This window comes from Nycticebus coucang, chromosome 14, assembly GCF_027406575.1.
Source record: "Nycticebus coucang isolate mNycCou1 chromosome 14, mNycCou1.pri, whole genome shotgun sequence".
Lineage (NCBI taxonomy): Eukaryota > Metazoa > Chordata > Mammalia > Primates > Lorisidae > Nycticebus > Nycticebus coucang.
Window position 1 is genome coordinate 93,730,778 of NC_069793.1, and position 17,993 is coordinate 93,748,770.

Sequence of the window (17,993 nt, forward strand, 5' to 3'; positions counted from 1 at the left end):
CTCTACTTGCTCTTTAGAAAGTTTGACTTTACAAACCTATCAGCTTCCTGCTTCCTGGTCAACATTTCCAATGGATAAGCTGACTCCACAGATACAGGGGCCTTTTCTGAACCAATCTTACCCTGTGCTCATGCTGATGTTCTATCCGGCCCTAGAACATGGAGCCACATGTAAATTAGGACAGGGAAGCAAGAAAGAGAATCCACAAGAAAGAAAAGAAGAAATGAAGGTGTCAAAGTAAAGGATGGTTTTGAAATGATTAAAGCACAACAAATGGCTAAGAAAGAAAAAAGTGCTTGAAAAGCAGTGAGTATTTTATGTGTGTCTTCAAGAGGGATTAAGACTTTTAAATACATGTCTGAAGGGCTGACATGGAACAGAAATGAATGACAAGTATGATCTTTACAATGATGTGCGAGGCCAATTTATAGTAGAGACCAAGGTATGAGACTCGCTCTGCTGCTATGACACAGATGTGTCAGGGCGTTCTGCTGTCGTACCTCCAGACCTGGTTTCCTGAGAAGAACAGAGTCTTGCCTCTATCCTCAAAGTGAACGGCTGCACTGATCTTCTTCACCTCTTTTGGAAATCCCAGTTCAGATATTTTTTTTGGATAACCTTCCATAATGTCATAACCATTAAGAGCCCAAAATTTTCTACCTAGAATAATGAAAAGACAGTTTTATTATTCCACTAGGACTTACATATATAGACATTTACTTAAATAAAGACAGACTCACTTGACATATTTAAAAATAAAATACTTAGTGTTTACACTATGTTTATAAAGAAACATGAAATATGAGCATTTTTCAAACAAAACTTATATTTAATCCACAGAGAACTCAAACACATTAGCAAGAAAAGAACAAAGGATACCATCACAGGCTGGGCAAGAAATTGAAAAGAAACTTCTCCAAAGAAGACAGGCGAGCGGCCTTCAGACATATGAAAAAATGCTCATCATCTTTAATCATCAGAGAAATGCAAATCAAAACTACTTTGAGATATCATCTAACTCCAGTGAGACTAGCCTATATCACAAAATCTCAAGACCAGAGATGTTGGCGTGGATGTGGAGAAAAGGGAACACTTTTGCACTGCTGGTGGGAATGCAAACTAATACATTCCTTTTGGAAAGAGATATGGAGAACACTCAGAGATTTAAAAATAGACCTGCCATTCAATCCTGTAATTCCTCTGCTGGGCATATACCCAGAAGACCAAAAACCACATCATAACAAAGATATTTGTACCAGAATCTTTATTGCAGCCCTATTCATAATTGCTAAGTCATGGAAGAAACCCAAGTGCCCATCGATCCACGAATGGATTAACAAATTGTGGTATATGTACACCATGGAATACTATGCAGCCTTGAAGAAAGATGGAGACCTTACCTCCTTCATGTTTACATGGATGGAGCTGGAACATATTCTTCTCAGTAAAGTGTCTCAAGAATGGAAGAAAATATATCCAATGTATTCACCCCTACTATGAAACTAACCTAGGACCTTCACATGAAAGCTATAACCAAGTTACAACCTAAGAACAGGGGGAAGGGGGAAAGCGTGGGGAGGGAGGGGGGAAGTGGGTAGAGGGAGAGGGATTGAAAGGATCACACCTGTGGTGCATCTTACAAGGGTACATGTGAGCCTTGGCAAATGTGGAATGTAAATGTCTTGGCAAAGTAACTAGGAAAATGCCAGGAGGGCTATGTCAACTAATGAGATGAAAATGTGTCAAATATTCTATGAAACAAGTGTATGGTGCCCCATGATCATATTGATGTACACAGCTATGATTTAATAAAAAAAAAAGAAAGTGTAATTACTAAATTACTGCAATAACTAACCCATGCCTCTCATACCCTCTGTATCCCATGACACTTACTATGTTGCATAGTTTTTGCCTGTCCTCCTACTTCCTAAATTGTTCCTAAATTGTAGTTAGCTTTTGTTGCACAACAAAGCAGATCACCACAAAAAAAATTAAAATAAACATTCATTGTTTCTTCCAAAAAAAAGAAAAAAAAACTTATATTTAAGATCTTAATTCCCTCATTATAAATATAGCCAATCAAATATCACAATTAATCTGGCAATTTATTAACTCTGAATATTAAGTTTGAAGCTGAGTGAAAATATACATTAAAACTTCTGCATGAATAAACAGTACAGTAAGAACACTAAATTAGATCAAAAACTCAAATGTTATACCAGTTAGGAAGTTATTTATTTCTCTAAAAAGTCACTTCACTATAACATTAGTTATAATAGTAGGACCATAGAACAACATCTGTAGAACGTTATGTAGTCATTTTAAATTATGATCATAAAGGTAAACTAGCAGTTTGGAAACTTTTTCATGATTTTATGTCAAGGGAATAAGTAGAATATAAAAATGTATCTACACTATGAAAATAAATATGTAAAAATAAGTACTGAGGGGTGGTACCTGTGGCACAAAGGGGTAGAGTGCTGGCCCCATATGCTGGAGGTGGCGGGTTCAAACCCCGCCTCAGCCAACAACTGCCAAAAAAACAGTACTCAGTATGATGAACAACTAGAGAAAAAGTGAGAAGATGAAATAACCCAATGTTTTAGAAGAGAATTTTACTTTTTCATAATTTATATTGTTGTGTTTCTTAATAAATCATTTTTAAGAGAAACTAAGAGAAAAAACTAACATGATTGATATAAAAGAGTGTCTGATAAGTAATAACATGCATCTCTTATATGTGAAATCTGGAGACTTTTGGTGGAATAGTTTCAGGTGCTTTCTGGTTTCCATTGGTTCTTAATCCAGGTATGTTTCCAGCAGTCATCATTTTACTGAATCTCAGGCAGCGTCCAGTCCACCACTGCCTACCATGGTCATGCAGGAGGCTCCCCTGTGGAAGACTTACCTCTGAAGATGAAGACCAGGTCGTGAGAAGGATGCTCATACGCAGCATCGATCCGGTTGGGGAGTTCCATCCAAAACGATTTTGTTAAAAATAGCTCTGCATCAACTTGCTGAGGATGCAGGCGCCAAAAGAATCTAACACAAAAGTGAAAATACAGAGTTTGCTGTCACATTTTTTAAGTGCACTATTTCTACCCTGCCAGTCACCTGTCTCCACATTGGTACAGGTAAGTTAGACACAACCATTGCCTTGTACCTAGAAAAGAAATTCCATTTCCTTTAAGTGCCAGTGACAAGTTATGGTTATCCCAACGGTGTCCTAAGGTATTTGGGCCTGAAATTTCACAAACCCTTTGTACAAACCCTCACAAAACCCATGCCTTTGTTCAAGTTTGCTTGTCTTGCAAGTTAGCAGCAATTCTGCCAGGAATTGTGTTGGGCTCTTGAAAGAAAATACAAGTTATACAGATTATTTCTTCCATGATCTCCTGGCCTGGTGAAACTGATTCATGAGAAAACACCAAGAACTATTTACCTTATAATAGAAGGACTGGGAATGCTTTTGGATCAGTTAAGGGAGCAATGAAGGAATGAACAAATCAGCTTATAAGAACCGTGTAAAATTAAAAATTAACATTGTATTTTTGGGTTCATTTCATTCCCTCTCTCAAATCCCAATATATGTCCAGAACTAAAGTCTTTCCACAACAAAATGAATTCACCTGAACATTACTAGTAACAGTTTAGTAACACAGTAATTACTTTTCATACTTGTCCGTTTTAGAAATAAATTAGATTTTCTAGACTTATTTTGTTGTATTTATAAGAAAGATTACAACCAAACATGTAAAAAGAAACTACCCAATGTCAAGATTATCCATCAGAAAATAAAACATCTATTTATCAGTCATTTATATGTATAAGAACAGCCTGCCCAAAGTTCTGTTATTTTTACTAAGTTTCACCATTGCAAGTTGGACCAAATCTTTTGTCAATATGCAGACACAGCTTCATAAATGTTTGTCTCATACAATTTAATGAAAGAATCTCAAGTGTACCTGTCTTTAAAGATAATGGTTTCTCCTCGGAGACTGGTAATGGCATCAAGGGATAAGGATGGGTCACATTTGTCTGGTGTTTTGGGATGTTTAGGGTTGGGGTCTTCGTCTCCTGGACCTGAGTCATGAAATGCAAGACAGAAATTACTGAGTGTGCCCTTGCTGATGACCCTGGTCACAGGGTGATCCTGCCAATGGAGGTAGAAGAGGCTTCCCTCCAGGGAGGCGATGATTCCTGAGGCTCCTACATAACAATGGTGCAAATGCCCTGTGATCTTGCTTCCTTCCTCCTGGGCTACAAGGCCCTGGGGAGGGAAAGCCACGACTGCCCTTCTGCATCCATCCTTCAAGACTTTTGGGGATCCTTTTGAACTATAAACTTGCATATCTTGAAGGGGGTTGCAAACGACTTGGAGAAAAATTTCCCCTCACTTTTCACAACCTGCGGATACCACCTTCCTCCGGCAGCCATTTCTGAAGGTGTACCCTCATCTCTACTCCCCCTCTTGGCTGTCTAACCAGCATCAACATCAGCCTGCCACAGTGCAGCGGTGTCTGTGACAGGCAGGCTTCAGCAACTCCGATGTGACTTGCCACATGTTTGTAACTTTTCCACCAGCTCTCTGAGCACAGATAGGGGTGCGGTACATGATAAAAATCCTACACTGTTTTTTCTCTGTCTGGTTCATTTCAGTTCTGTTATCACTCCCTTTGTCACAATAATTTAGAAATACTATGTAATAATTGCAAATTAAGTTGGCAAATTCCTTTCACCATCTTCAAGCTCATGCCATGACTATTCTAGCTGTGTGGTAGATTTAAACCCATAGCGGGAAATAGTAAGTTGGGATAGAATGACCAAGTTTTCTGAACCATGTGCTTCAGAATTGTTTACACTAACATCTGTGCACTGTGACTTTAATTCTATATATGACAGGTAATTTGTAAATAAATAATTGAATTGAGGTTTAATCATTTTGTACATATTAAATTTTGTAAATTTTATAACAAGTTGGGGGAAAAGAGGAAGAATTTGTCACAATGGTCACTCTAAATGTTGATTAAAAACTACCACAGGCCACATGAGTGGTTTTTACCGTGGCAAATTGGAATGACTAGAACAAACCCAGACTTAATAACAGCTGGTTAAGATGTCATTTGCACCATGAACTGTGTGGCGATGGGTCCACTATTTGAACACTACAGGGCTTAGTTTCTCCACTGGTTAAACACAGAATAAAATGTTTTCCTTTATTATTGCAGAGGTGTTTTGAGAGTATCAAATACACCTTGCAATGTATACAATACAAACACAAGGACTTATATTCTACAAAAACTTAGGAGGTGCCTGTGGCTCGAAGGAGTAGGGTGCCAGCCCCATATGCCAGAGGTGGCGGGTTCAAACCCAGCCCTGGCCAAAAACTGAAAAAAAAAAAAAACCTCTAACAACAAAAACTTAGGAGAATGGAATATTTTCTACTCTTGCAAGTCATTTCATTTAGGGAAAAAAATGGGTATGTTTTCCCAGATTTTAATAGAAAAACCAGGAAAGCAGTGGTAAAGTCAGGGAGTACAGTCATTCATCACTTAATAGCAGGGATGAATTCTAAGGAATATGCCATTAGGTGATTTCATCATCACATATCAGAGTGTTCCTACATGAATGTAGCACAGCCTACCACACACATGGGCTGTATGGTGTAGCCCATTGTTCCTGGACTACAGACCTGACATCACGTCACCACACTGAATACTATAGGCAACTGTAGCACAGTTGTGTTTGTGTACCTAAATATATCTGAACTCAGAAAAGGTACAGTAAAAATATGGTACATGTATGGTACAGTAAAAATATGGTACATCATAATCGTATGAGACCACTGTTTTGCATATGCAGGTTCATCGTTGACGAACATGTTATTAAGAGGCTCATAATTACAATTTAAAGAATAAATGTATGTACCTATTCAGCCCATATCACTGTTTTCATAAGCGATTATATTCTGCTTTTATAACTGATGCATGAAAAGTTACCGTAGAGAAATTGGATCCCTTGAACATCATCCTCAGGCAGCATGAAGTGGCTTTTGCCGGTGTAAGTGTAGATGGGGAACATGAGTGCTCCTGGGTCCTTGGAGTGATCAAGACCTAAGGAGTGGCCAAGCTCATGGGCAGCAACAAGAAACAAGTTGTAACCTGTAAGGAAACCAAGAAACCATGAGCAAACAAAGTCCTCCAGTGACCAGGAGATGGAAGAGGTATTCTTGCCTTCGTCTTTTTGGTATGTTTCTTTTGTGGGTTATTTTCTTTTTCTTCACTACCTTATTTTTAAAAATTGATATAAAGGCCGGGCATGGTGGCTCACGCCTGTAGTCCCAGCGCTGTGGGAGGCCGAGGCAGGTGGATTGTCTGAGCTCAGAGGTTCAAGACCTGTATGTAACAGCAGTGAGCCAGAGTAAGACCCCGTCTCTACTAACATCAAAACTAGCCAGACGTTGTGGTAGGCGTCTGTAATCCCCGCTACTGGGAAGGCCAGGGGACAGAGCATGGCCAGAGAAAGAACATCAAAAAAAAAAGAAGAAAAATTGATATAAAAAAATAAAGATAATATAATCGATATTCAATTTCTTGAAGGAAAATTCAGAGAATTGATGTAATCCTTATAAATCATTCAGTGTTCTATTATTATTATTATTAAATCATAGCTGTGTACATTAATGCGATCATGGGGCACCATACACAATTCGGTGTTCTTTTGATCATGGCTACCTATACAGTTAGGATGCCAACATATTGCTCTCATGTAATTGTAATTAATAAGGATTACTATGAAGACAGTAGAAATCCTGATTTGCTCTGTATAGTCTCGGGTCGGGGGAGGAAACAGGTGGAGGTGACGGTACAGGAGGAGCAGAGAAATCACACAGGGCACACGGAGACTGCTGCCAGGAACGTCCTCCAGACAGGAGGCAGCATACACAGAGATGCCCAAGCAGGAGGGGCCCTAATGGGGTCTCTAGATCCACACCTGGGGATAAATTCCAGGAGAATTATTCTTCCCAGAGTATCTCTGGAGTTCAGAAAAATACAAGCTCTGGACGTGATCGGCCGTGCTTCCTCCGCTCTGGGCCACTCTGTCACTGTATTTACATCATCCTTCCCAGCAGCTTTGAGCCTCCTAGATCTAGTATTTTAAATTGGAAATAATTTTAATAGAAGACTAAAACAAAAATGGAATGTACAAGGCAATAGGGGCTGGTGCGAGTTGTACAGAGCATACGTGAGAGCTGAAGCCGGCAGTTTCGCTTTGTCTTTAAACACCCTTTCCTATCTAAGCCTGTGCGTGAAGAAAACGAACAACCAATTTCACAAACCATGCAGTTCACCAGGGCAATCAGGAAAATCATCTGAATGATGAATAACTCCTCACCGGAATGCCTAGCCATGGATGCCACTCTTAACCTCCGCTGTAAAGTTAATGCGGATTTGTTTGTGGTTGCTTTATTTCATTGAGATTAAAAAACATTTCAAACTTAGAATTTATATAAGAACCCAAATCTGAGCTTACTGTGCCTCTCTCTTAACAATCCTATGTATTATTCTTTCTTCCTAATACCATCCTTGTAAAATACTCAAGAACACAAATAGGTAAATTTTCACTTATCTCCCAATGATAGATTGAAGGCATTGGAGTTGAGATATTGATCTTTTAGGACTTTTAAGATACGATGCTTTACTCTTTGAAAAACAATCCTTTTTATTTCAATGAATAATAACAATCAGCTGTCTACAAAGACTACTTCTAGTTGTCATAACTAAGTAATCCCTAATTGGAACAACCCATGGCTTTTCTTCCTAAATTAACATTCCCAATTCTTTTGAACCTTGAAGATTCAACTACTCACTGAATTAATTCGACGTTCAGTTTTCTTTTCCTTTTGGAAATACAACCTTCATCCTGTCTGTCTCATATTGTTTGAAATAAGACCCTGCCTTGATTTCCCAGAGTGGTATTTGTAAAATGAGTAATATAGACAAGTCTAAACAAGTAACTCACATAATGAGGAATAGAAATTTGACTGAACTTATGTCATTAATATTTCTACCAAGGAAAAACTATGAAACTATTTCAATTCACATACAATCCATTCATAACTCAGAGTTTCTGCCCTAATAGTTTTTAGATATATATTTATAATAAACTGTACTTCTTCAACATGCCAAAAGGTAATACACTGTAATATGACCTTGTCTGACAGATAAGACATTTTGATCCTACTTTTGGTCCTACTAACAAAGTTAGTTGATATCCCTCAAGTTCTACTATATATTGATATAGCTCTACATAAATGAAATAGCTCTGTAAAGTTCCTAGAAAGAGATCAGAATTAGAGTCTTCATTTTTCATGTTTAACATGAAATGATTTATAGAAATGTCACTTGTAGAGACACTAAATATGAGATAAACTTTTCTTTTTAGAAAATATAATCAAATAGAAAATATAATTTACTATTATGCTTAACTTTGTACCAGTGGGTTCACTAATTTAACCATCAATAAATTATATCTTTAAAAGAATAATACCTTTGGTTTTGGAGGCAAGACAGAATTGCAAGAGGGACTTTGCCTAATAAATGCAATCAGTGTAACCTGGTTTCTTATACCCTCAATGAATCCCCAACAGTTAAAAAAAAAAAAAAAGGGAGACTAATACCTTTGGAACTACTTGTCCAGGTTTCGTCATCATCAAAATGGGCATCTCCTCCGTAATTCGGTCCAGGAGGAAAAGCGTGAGCCAAGAGACCAGAGGGTCCATCAAACGGATAGAAGTCACCATGCTCTACACATGAAAGCAACAGTTAGAATCTGATCATACCAAGTCATAACCAGCACAGAAGTCTGGTGAATTTTTGTTTAATACTATAAAAATTAATGAATGATTGACAGAAGGAATTTAATAAAGGAACCGATTATGAATAAGAATATAAACATGTTGTTAAAATATTCTGCACCATTACCTTTAATTCCAAAAGAGATCATGATATCAGCAGTGCCATCATGAAGTCTGGTAAAATTTAGAGGTGTCACATCAGACCAAACTTTGAAGGCTTTTTTAAATGCCTTTTCAACTTCAGAATGAGTCATATCAGGGGTGTAGTTCACAATTCTATTCAACAGAGATAGATTCGATTAAATTTCTGGAAGGTAAGAACTACTGGAAGATAACAATTATTTTAAATTGCACATGAACTTCACAGCCACCCTGTATTTTCTTGGAATATTGCTTGTTCAACCCCCAATCCAATGGCTTCTATTAATTATGATGCCATACAAGAATAAAAAGTCAAGAATTCAACCAGAATTTGAATATCTTCAAATATCCGATTTGGCATCTTAGGTTTAAAATATTCAGATGTTTAATATAACTTATTTTGCATGCTAAAAATTTGGAATTGCAGTAAACCTGCATAGTTGAATACCTCCTTACATTGACCATTTCCTGAAGTTGAACTGATTTTCCTAGACCAGGCATGGGCCACATGTATATATCCGTTCAGTAGGCCTAGGTCCTTATGTTGACCACTTCCATAGATTGACCGGTTTGATATGGTACCTTGGGTGGTCAACTTACAGAGGTTCTACTGTATATTGATATAGCCCTAAATAAATGAAATAGCTCCGTAAAGTTCCTAGAAAGAGAATTGTCCATCTTAACCGTGGTGTAATGAATACACGATTGCATTACATTTGCAACTTTTCCTGACCCTACTTTTCCTTCTATTTTGGTTTCATTTCTAGAAGAAATGACGGTACAAAGAAGCACCTTAAGACATCCACTGAAAACAAGTGCTGGGTTAACATAACTAGAGTAGATGTCATGAGACATTTTCAGTATTAAAGCTATTCCTGGACTGACTTAACTTCCAATTAAATATTTAAGGCCTCATTAATATTAGGTATTTAATGCTGTAAGAAAAAACAACAACAAATATTAAAGACAGACGGCCTGTGATTTACCTGTAAGTTAAATTCGTTTTGGTCCATTTGAGAGTTCGAGGGAAAACATTGTATTCGCCAACGTCAGGAACCCCGCATCTTGGCTTTTTCATGATATCTAAGGTGTTATCGTCAAGTTTGCCGGTCACTTCTAAGCCAAAAAAAGACTGCATTTCTCGAAGCCTGTCAATCATGGAGCTTGCTGAAGTCTTCTTCAGGATTCCCGCAAGATTCGGAGGGTAGTAGTATGATTTCAGGTAGCGCTGCAACAGAGACCAGAGTGACCTGCTTTTTAAAAAGAAGGGAATTTATGAGACACACCTCATCATTAGGATGGGCAAGATATTCTACCTCTGCAAACTGGAGGTCTTCTTCGGACAAATCATCATCATCATCATCATTAGGAAGGGGCAGGGCCCGACAGTGAGTCCAGCTCAGGAAGAGGAAGGCAAGCAGGACCCCGGGAAGCATCCTGGACGGCTGTGTCTGGAGGCTGCTGCCTTTGCACAGACAGCACCTTGGCTTTTATAGACCTGAGATGGTGAGTCATCACTTACAGAAACGTTTCAGCTTCCTAGTCAGTGGAAGGTAAACATGCTTACATGGCGACTTTTTTTTCTCTCCCAAGTGTGGTTTGTGGTAGAATTTGAGGGAAATATAAATGAGGGCAGCTCTTATTTCAGCAGGGTCTCAAAACCCATCTGGCAAAATAAACAGCCTCAGCATATTTATGGAATCTGCGGGAAGAAGCAGAGAGTAGTAAATTTTTCACTTCACTTAGCAAAAAGTTTCTTTCTCTCCTGCTGAAAGCAGCTACTTTTACTTTTTCAAATATCAAAGATACCAAGATGGTACGTTTACTTTCATAAAGAGAAACTTAGTCCTGTTTTCAGAGTCTTATAGCCTGATGAGTTCTAAACTGTATTCTCTTCAGAGCAAATACGGAGAAAAATATGATATTTACCCGAGGGCCATGAACTTGGACCAGAACCAAGCTGGAAGGCTGGGAGGTACTGCAATGCATCCTCAAGGTTTAGTCTTACGGATGGATTTGAACACACAGACATGTGTGACCTCTCAACAGATAGGAATTTCTACAGGTCTAGGCAGACCTAGAACAATTACATTGGACCACCACAACAATAAGGGTTAGCACATACTGAGGGTCACACTACATACTAGGTTTAAAAGGTATTATCTCATTTCTTCCTTACAATAGCTCTATGTAGGTACTATGAGAAGACTTGTTTTCCATTTTACACATGAGTCATCCGAGACACAGAGAAGTTAAATACTTGCCTGAGGCCATATGGTTAATAAATGCTGCTATCAGGGTTTGAGCCGAGAACAGTGGACTCAAGACTCCATGTTCTTAACCATTGCCCAGGACGGCCTCTGCATCATCTATTTAAATGTATTCTCTGATGTTTCTTTAAGACTGAGCTGTTTGGTTCCCACATCTCTGGGAACACCAAAAAAGCTAGGGTTGTGGTAGTTACATGGCCAATTTCAAATTTCTAAATTTTTATTTTTTAATTTGAACAATAGAAGTACCCTTGGTCCATCAACTCAGGAAAATAGTTTTATGGGTCTGTCCTGTTCCTTGTAGAATCTCACAGATTCCACACCATGGAATTGAAGTGCCATCTTTAGATGGGTGGAACAAAATAGACGATGATTTTCAGATTTATTGTACTTCTCTTAAATAAATGATCGAAAATCAAGTTCAGTGATTAAGAGTCAGAAAATGAAGCTCAAGTCAGAAACATATTAAGACAAGGAGAGGGAGCTTGGATACAACTTTAGGCTGAGTAGGAAAGGGGGATCCCAATCTGTGGGTAAAATGCTACAATCCACAGTAGCCCGGTACCTTAGAGAGAAGCAGAAAAGCCTGTGGAAGGGAAGCAACCAGGTGGAGGAAGCTAAGTTTTTATCCAAAGACAGCCAAACGTACCCTTAGCATAGGGAGTTTCCAAGGAGTTCAAGATTATATCTGGGCTCAATCAGCAGTGCAAAACAATGATTTATTTTAAACCTCGTCAATGTACACCAGGATTGAGTCCTGCGGTTGGAATCTAAACGCACTGGCATGACATTAAAAGAAAAAATACCCCAAAGTTGGATTTATCTATTACACTTATAGAAACCAGGTCATGGGAAAGCATTTGTTGCTTCCAATAAATTTTCATAATTTTTCTAAAAAATGTCATTAGATAGGCCGCATCTGTGGCTCAAAGGAGTAGGGCGCCGGCCCCATATGTTGGAGGTGGCAGGTTCAAACCCAGCCCCGGCCAAAAACTGTATTAAAAAAAAAATCTCATTAGATAGGCCAAGTGCAATGGCCCATATCCTATAATCTTGGCACATTGTAAGGCTGAGGAAGGAATATCATTTAAGGGCAAGAGTTTAAGACCAGCCTCAGCAAGAGAGAGATGCTGTCTCAACAAAAATAGAAAAGTCAGCCAAGTAAAGTGGTGAGAGCATGTAGCCTAGCTACTTAGGAGGCTGAGGCAGGAGGATTGCTGGAGCCCAGGAGTTTGAGGCTGCATCAAGCAACAATGACACCAGTGCACTCCAGCCCATGCCACAAAGAAAAATGTGTCATTAAATAACAAGGAAGAAGTTCGTGAAGAAACTTAAAGACAAATGACATTTTATTAAGGCTTGAAAGCGGGAAAAGAAGAATCAAATAGATTATTCTCAAAGATTTTCATATGTGTACCTGTGGAGTTATTACCACTGGAAACTAGAAGAAACCTTTTTAAGTTATTAAATCAACAAATATATTAATTGAACATCAACTACATAAGATACCATACTAGTTACTATGGAAACAAAATGAAGAGTGAAAGAAGAGCCTTTTCCATAGGATCATTATAACATTACCTTTCCCAGGACCCAGAGTAGAGGCTCACACCTGTAATCCTAACACTCTGGGAGGCTGAGACGGGCATATTGCTTGAGTTCAGGAGCTGGAGACCAGTCTGAGCAAGAGCTAGACCCTGTCTCTAAAAAATAGCCGGGCACTGTGGCAGGCACCTATAGTCCCAGCTACTAGGGAGGCTGAGGCAAGAGGATCAATTGAGCCCAGAAGTTTGAGGTTTTGTGGAGCTACGCAGCCTTGGCACTCTACCTACATCGAAAGTGAGACTCTGTTTAAAAACAAACAAACAAACAAACAAACAAAACAATATTAAGAAATATTTTAGTAAAAAAGTAAAATAAATAAATGCCACGGTTTTTCAACTTTAAAATAATATTTATTATCAAACAGTTTTAGTATATTGTTTCTCATTTCATTTAATAGCATAAACTGTAGAAAAGAAAAATACACAAAAAAGTTAATAAGAATGTGATATTACATATTCTGTAATTTTTCTTTAGTTGGGAAACATAGACATTCTCCAGAAGATTAAAATAAATATTCGGTCAGAATATATCAGACTGCTTGTCTATAGGATATTGTTTATGGAGAAGTGATTTGAGATGTGTCATCACATTATAATGTGCTGGCAAACAACTTGTCAACATAAGTCCTTATCTCAGGTTTCTAACTGTTACCACGGGGGAAATGGTTTGTGGTTTCAAATGCCACCTGTCACACAATGGGGCTGAGTTGGTACTTTAATACGGCTCTATCAAGTCTACCAAATCACTGTAAAATTTGAAAACCTATAGAACAAGCAAACAAAACTGGACTAAAGTAGGAGTATTTGTCTACTGCTGATTCAGACACAAGCAATATGGGACTTTTTCAAGCATTACATCATCATTGGTTTCGAAGTTCAAAACATCACCTAAAAGGGAACCAAACTGTCCACAAATAATCAGTGAGTAAAATACAAGGTGGTCCCAGATTAGGAATAGCATAAACAATTGATTGTTTGAATTGTTTTAAATTTCTGAGAATCCTGTAAGTTGAAGAACCTTTAAGATCAAGATTTTGGCTTCAGTTTACAGCATTGTAATACTCACTGTCAATGACACGCAGTTATACCTTTATTATTCTAAAACATAGGTGATTAGACTCTGCAACGGTATGAAATAATACTTTTTTATAAACACTCTCTGATGGCTGCTTCGTTTTAGTTTCTGATTTCTTTTTTGTTCATAACCCCTTGGAATAGGCTTCCGTGTTCTGAAAAAAGAAAACTAGCTAGGCACGGAGGCCCATACCTACGCTTCTAGCGACTAGTGAGCCTGAGGCAGGAGGGTTGCTCCAGCCCAGGAGTTCCAGGTCAATATTAAACACTAATCACATTTATGTCCTAGAACAAAGTGTCCTAATACCCCATCTAATCTAAATATGCACAATCATGGCATAACCCACAGGCTTGGAACAAAACACAGACTCATTGTAGATGCCACAACTGCAAAGCAGGTCAACAAGTTCAAAGATCATTTACTTTTCACGTTTGAATTCCATGTTCTTCACAGATGCTGTATTCATCTGGGTTGACCCACAAAAGGAAATCAATAGAAACTGCAAGAAATAAAGGAAATTCTTCTTAGTTTATACTGGAGTATGGCATCTGAAATTCAAGACTTAGTTTCCTGGGCTCACTGCTTACTGAATATCAATTTTTATTGTGTCTTTTTTTAATAAAGAATGGTTACAAAATGTCTCCCCCTGTCAGATTGAACGAAATACTCTAAGAGAAAACAACCGCCAACAGAATACACCTTCTAGCCCAATTCTGTCCAAATGACTTTGAAAAGGGAAAAATCTAGATTATTTGGTAGTGAATAACAGAAATGAAAACAAAATGGAGAAATGGAGCCAGGCTTTAGTGGTTTTTAAGAAATTTCAATATATTTAAAGATCCCTATATTTAGATAATGAAGCAAAAGGTCTATTTTTAAACAGCCTAGTCTTACCTTGTTACCTTAATTCTCTAATGCATAAGTTGCTAATTATTTTTATTTATTTTTTTTTGTGGTTTTTGGCCGGGGCTGGGTTTGAACCCGCCACCTACGGTATATGGGACCAGCACCCTACTCCTTGAGCCACAGGAGCCGCCAGTTGCTAATTATTTTTAAACTAATTTTCTGATTTAAAAGTAATATGGCGGCGCCTGTGGCTCAAGGAGTAGGGCACCAGCCCCATATGCCGGAGGTGGTGGGTTCAAACTCAGCCCCGGCCAAAAAAAAAAAAAAGTAATATACAAAATGTAATACAATGTTAGTGTATAATGTTTGAAAAATAGAAACTCAGAAAAATAGAAAACTCCCGCTGTAACACCTTGAGATTTTTTAAATGTCTTTTTTTTTTTTGTAGAGACAGAGTCTCACTTTATGGCCCTGGGTAGAGTGCCGTGGCATCACACAGCTCAAAGCAACCTCCAACTCCTGGGCTTAAGTGATTCTCTTGCCTCAGCCTCCCGAGTAGCTGGGACTACAGACGCCCGCCACAACGCCTGGCTATTTTTTGGCTGCAATTCAGCCGGGGCCGGGTTTGAACCTGCCACCCTCGGTATATGGGGCCAGCGCCTTACCGACTGAGCCACACACATACACTACACATATAACCCCTCCCACACACGTGTGTGTGTGTGTGTGTGTACACAATAGAAGCTCTGTAAGTTGACTCCGCAAGGGACTGTAACAAACTGGTCGACATACAGAGGTGGTTGATTTAAAGAACTTCTGCTGAGTACATATGGTGCATATCTGGTCTACGAAAATTAGTTCAACTTAAGGAGGTGGTTGATGTCAACAGGTGGTCAGCTATGGAAGTTTCTACTGTATATATTGGTATAGATGGTACTTCTCAACTTACGGTGGCATTACATCCCAATAAGCCCATTATAAACTGAATATATCATCAATGAAAAATGCATGTGATACACTTCACCTCCCAAACATCATCACTTAGCCTATCCTACTTTAAACACGCTCAGAACGTTTGCATTAGCTCACAGCTGGGCAACATCATGGTATAATAAAGTTACTATAAAGAATTTTGAGGCTGGCCCAGTGGTTCACACCTATAATCCTAGCACTCTGGGAGGCTAAAGCAGGCAGATCACCTGAGCTCAGGAGTTCCAGACAAGCCTGAGCAATAGCTCGGTATTGTGGTAGGCACCTGTAGTCCCAGCTACTCGGGAGGCTGAGGAAAGAGGATCATTTGAGCCCAGGAGTTTGAGGTTGCTGTGAGCTATGAGGCCATAGCACTTTACTGAGGGCAGCAAAGTGAGACTCTGTCTCCAAAAAAATATATAATAATAAAAATAAAAATTCCCTTCTTCGTTGCAGTCCTGGTTGTCCTAGTGGTTATTTCTGTGCAGTGAGTACTGGACCCCTCTGGGCTGCATAACAGAGCTATGCAGAGTTCAAGAGCACAGGCTGTGGAATTAGATAAAGCAGCAGGAGTCCCAGCTCTGCCACTCATTAGCTCCCTGATTTTAGGCAGTTTGTTTAAACCTACTTTCAAACCTATTTTCCTTCTCTGTCTAAGCAGAGTATCAAGAAGGCTCTTAGGGGACGGTACAGGTGAAAGAGCTAACCTCACTGTCTGGCTCCGTGAGTTGTCACTGATTACAGCAACAGCCACCGCATGTTACCAGATGTTGTGAAGGACCATTATAGTCATTCATTTATTTGCTCATTCATTCATTCACCGATTCAATGTCAGAAACTGTTCTTGGTTCTGGAGATAAAAGTGTCTATAACCAAAACAGACAAAATATTCCTGCTTGTGAAGCTGTATTCTAGTGTGTGGGATAACGCAGTTTCTCTTACGTCTTTCAGTCAAAGTTCACCTCTACCCCCCCCATTGGCATTCCATCTCCCCAAAATCACCATCTCCTGCCCTTCTATCTATTACATGTGTCTCAGAACCTTAGCCCTAGCTGTCTTAACCTCCCTACAACCCCAACCAATAGTAGAAACTTTAAAGTAGGCCGTGTTCTTCTTCAGAATTCTTGTGACTATTAAAAAGATTACAAGCCTCCAATCTCCAATGAGCGGAATGACTAATGATGGAATTCAAGATACGATGAGAGGCACCCTGATTATAATGGGGCACAGTTTAGGCTGCAGGCCTTCCATGTGGCCAGCAAACCTGAGATTAGCAGTATTGGTATGGCACAGTGTGACAGATGGCAAAAGGCCTGCATACATTCTTGCGGAGTAAAAGAAGGCATTTCCCTCTGAACAGGACTGTAAGATCTCTCATAAGCTCTTCATAAAGTATATCAGTCTGGTTGGGAAGATCAGGCCAAAATGAATGGATTAGCAACAGCTCTTCTTCAGAAAACTGGAAAATGTTATGCAAAAAAAAAATCTAATTTGTAAAAAGCAAAATAACATAACTAGATGATATCAAATGGAGATGAGAGATGATTTCAAAATCACAACAGAAGCTCACAGCAGAAAAAAAGTTAAAAAAAAAAAATTCCAGCTGGTCCCAGTGGCTCGTATATATAATCTTAGCACTCTGGGAGGCTGAGGCAGGTGATTTCTTGAGTTCAAGAGGCCCAGACCAGCTTGAGCAGGAGCGAGGACCCCATCTCTACTAAAAACTAACCAAGCATTACGATATGTGCCTGTAGTCCCAGATGCTGGGAAAGTTAAGGCAAGAGGATTGCCTGAGCCCAAGAGATTAAGGTTGCTGTGAGCTATGATGATGCCGTGGCAGTCTACTCAGGGCATACAAACAAACAAACAAAATCCATAACATCTATTGAATTTCACACAAGAAAAGCCAAAAGACAGGACTGCCTGTGCCATGGATAGGAGGAGTCTTCTGGGGTCTAGGATACCCACAGCCCAGGCCTGAATGAACATCAGTGATGCGGTGTTTACCACAGAGATGAATGCACATAGCTCAGGTCAGACAGACCCAGCTTTGATTTCAGCCTCCCTCATTTAACCAGACAGTCCTTTGTTTATTCATTCATTCATCCAATATGTATTAAGAGTTAATAGTAAGCACCTAATACATTTCATTAACTCACAATCTACATAGCACCCAGCCAGGCCATTGTGTTGGGCAACTGTTAAAGGCACAGGGGGCATAGCGTGAATAA

General features: G+C 39.0%; 1 protein-coding gene across 1 annotated transcript in view; it reads right to left on the reverse strand.

The window, feature by feature from the left end:
• Nucleotides 1-17,993, reverse strand: part of MMP13 (matrix metallopeptidase 13) — a 30,806-nt gene that overhangs the window by 3,204 nt on the left and 9,609 nt on the right. Inside the window, exons 2-9 of the mRNA XM_053561148.1 lie at nucleotides 10,315-10,700; nucleotides 9,985-10,226; nucleotides 8,985-9,133; nucleotides 8,681-8,806; nucleotides 6,000-6,161; nucleotides 3,966-4,083; nucleotides 2,909-3,042; nucleotides 501-660 (exon numbers count right to left, since the gene is read on the reverse strand). Coding sequence (XP_053417123.1) covers nucleotides 501-660; nucleotides 2,909-3,042; nucleotides 3,966-4,083; nucleotides 6,000-6,161; nucleotides 8,681-8,806; nucleotides 8,985-9,133; nucleotides 9,985-10,226; nucleotides 10,315-10,434 — 1,211 coding nt within the window. The 5' untranslated portion in view covers nucleotides 10,435-10,700. The remainder of the gene's footprint in view (nucleotides 1-500; nucleotides 661-2,908; nucleotides 3,043-3,965; nucleotides 4,084-5,999; nucleotides 6,162-8,680; nucleotides 8,807-8,984; nucleotides 9,134-9,984; nucleotides 10,227-10,314; nucleotides 10,701-17,993) is intronic.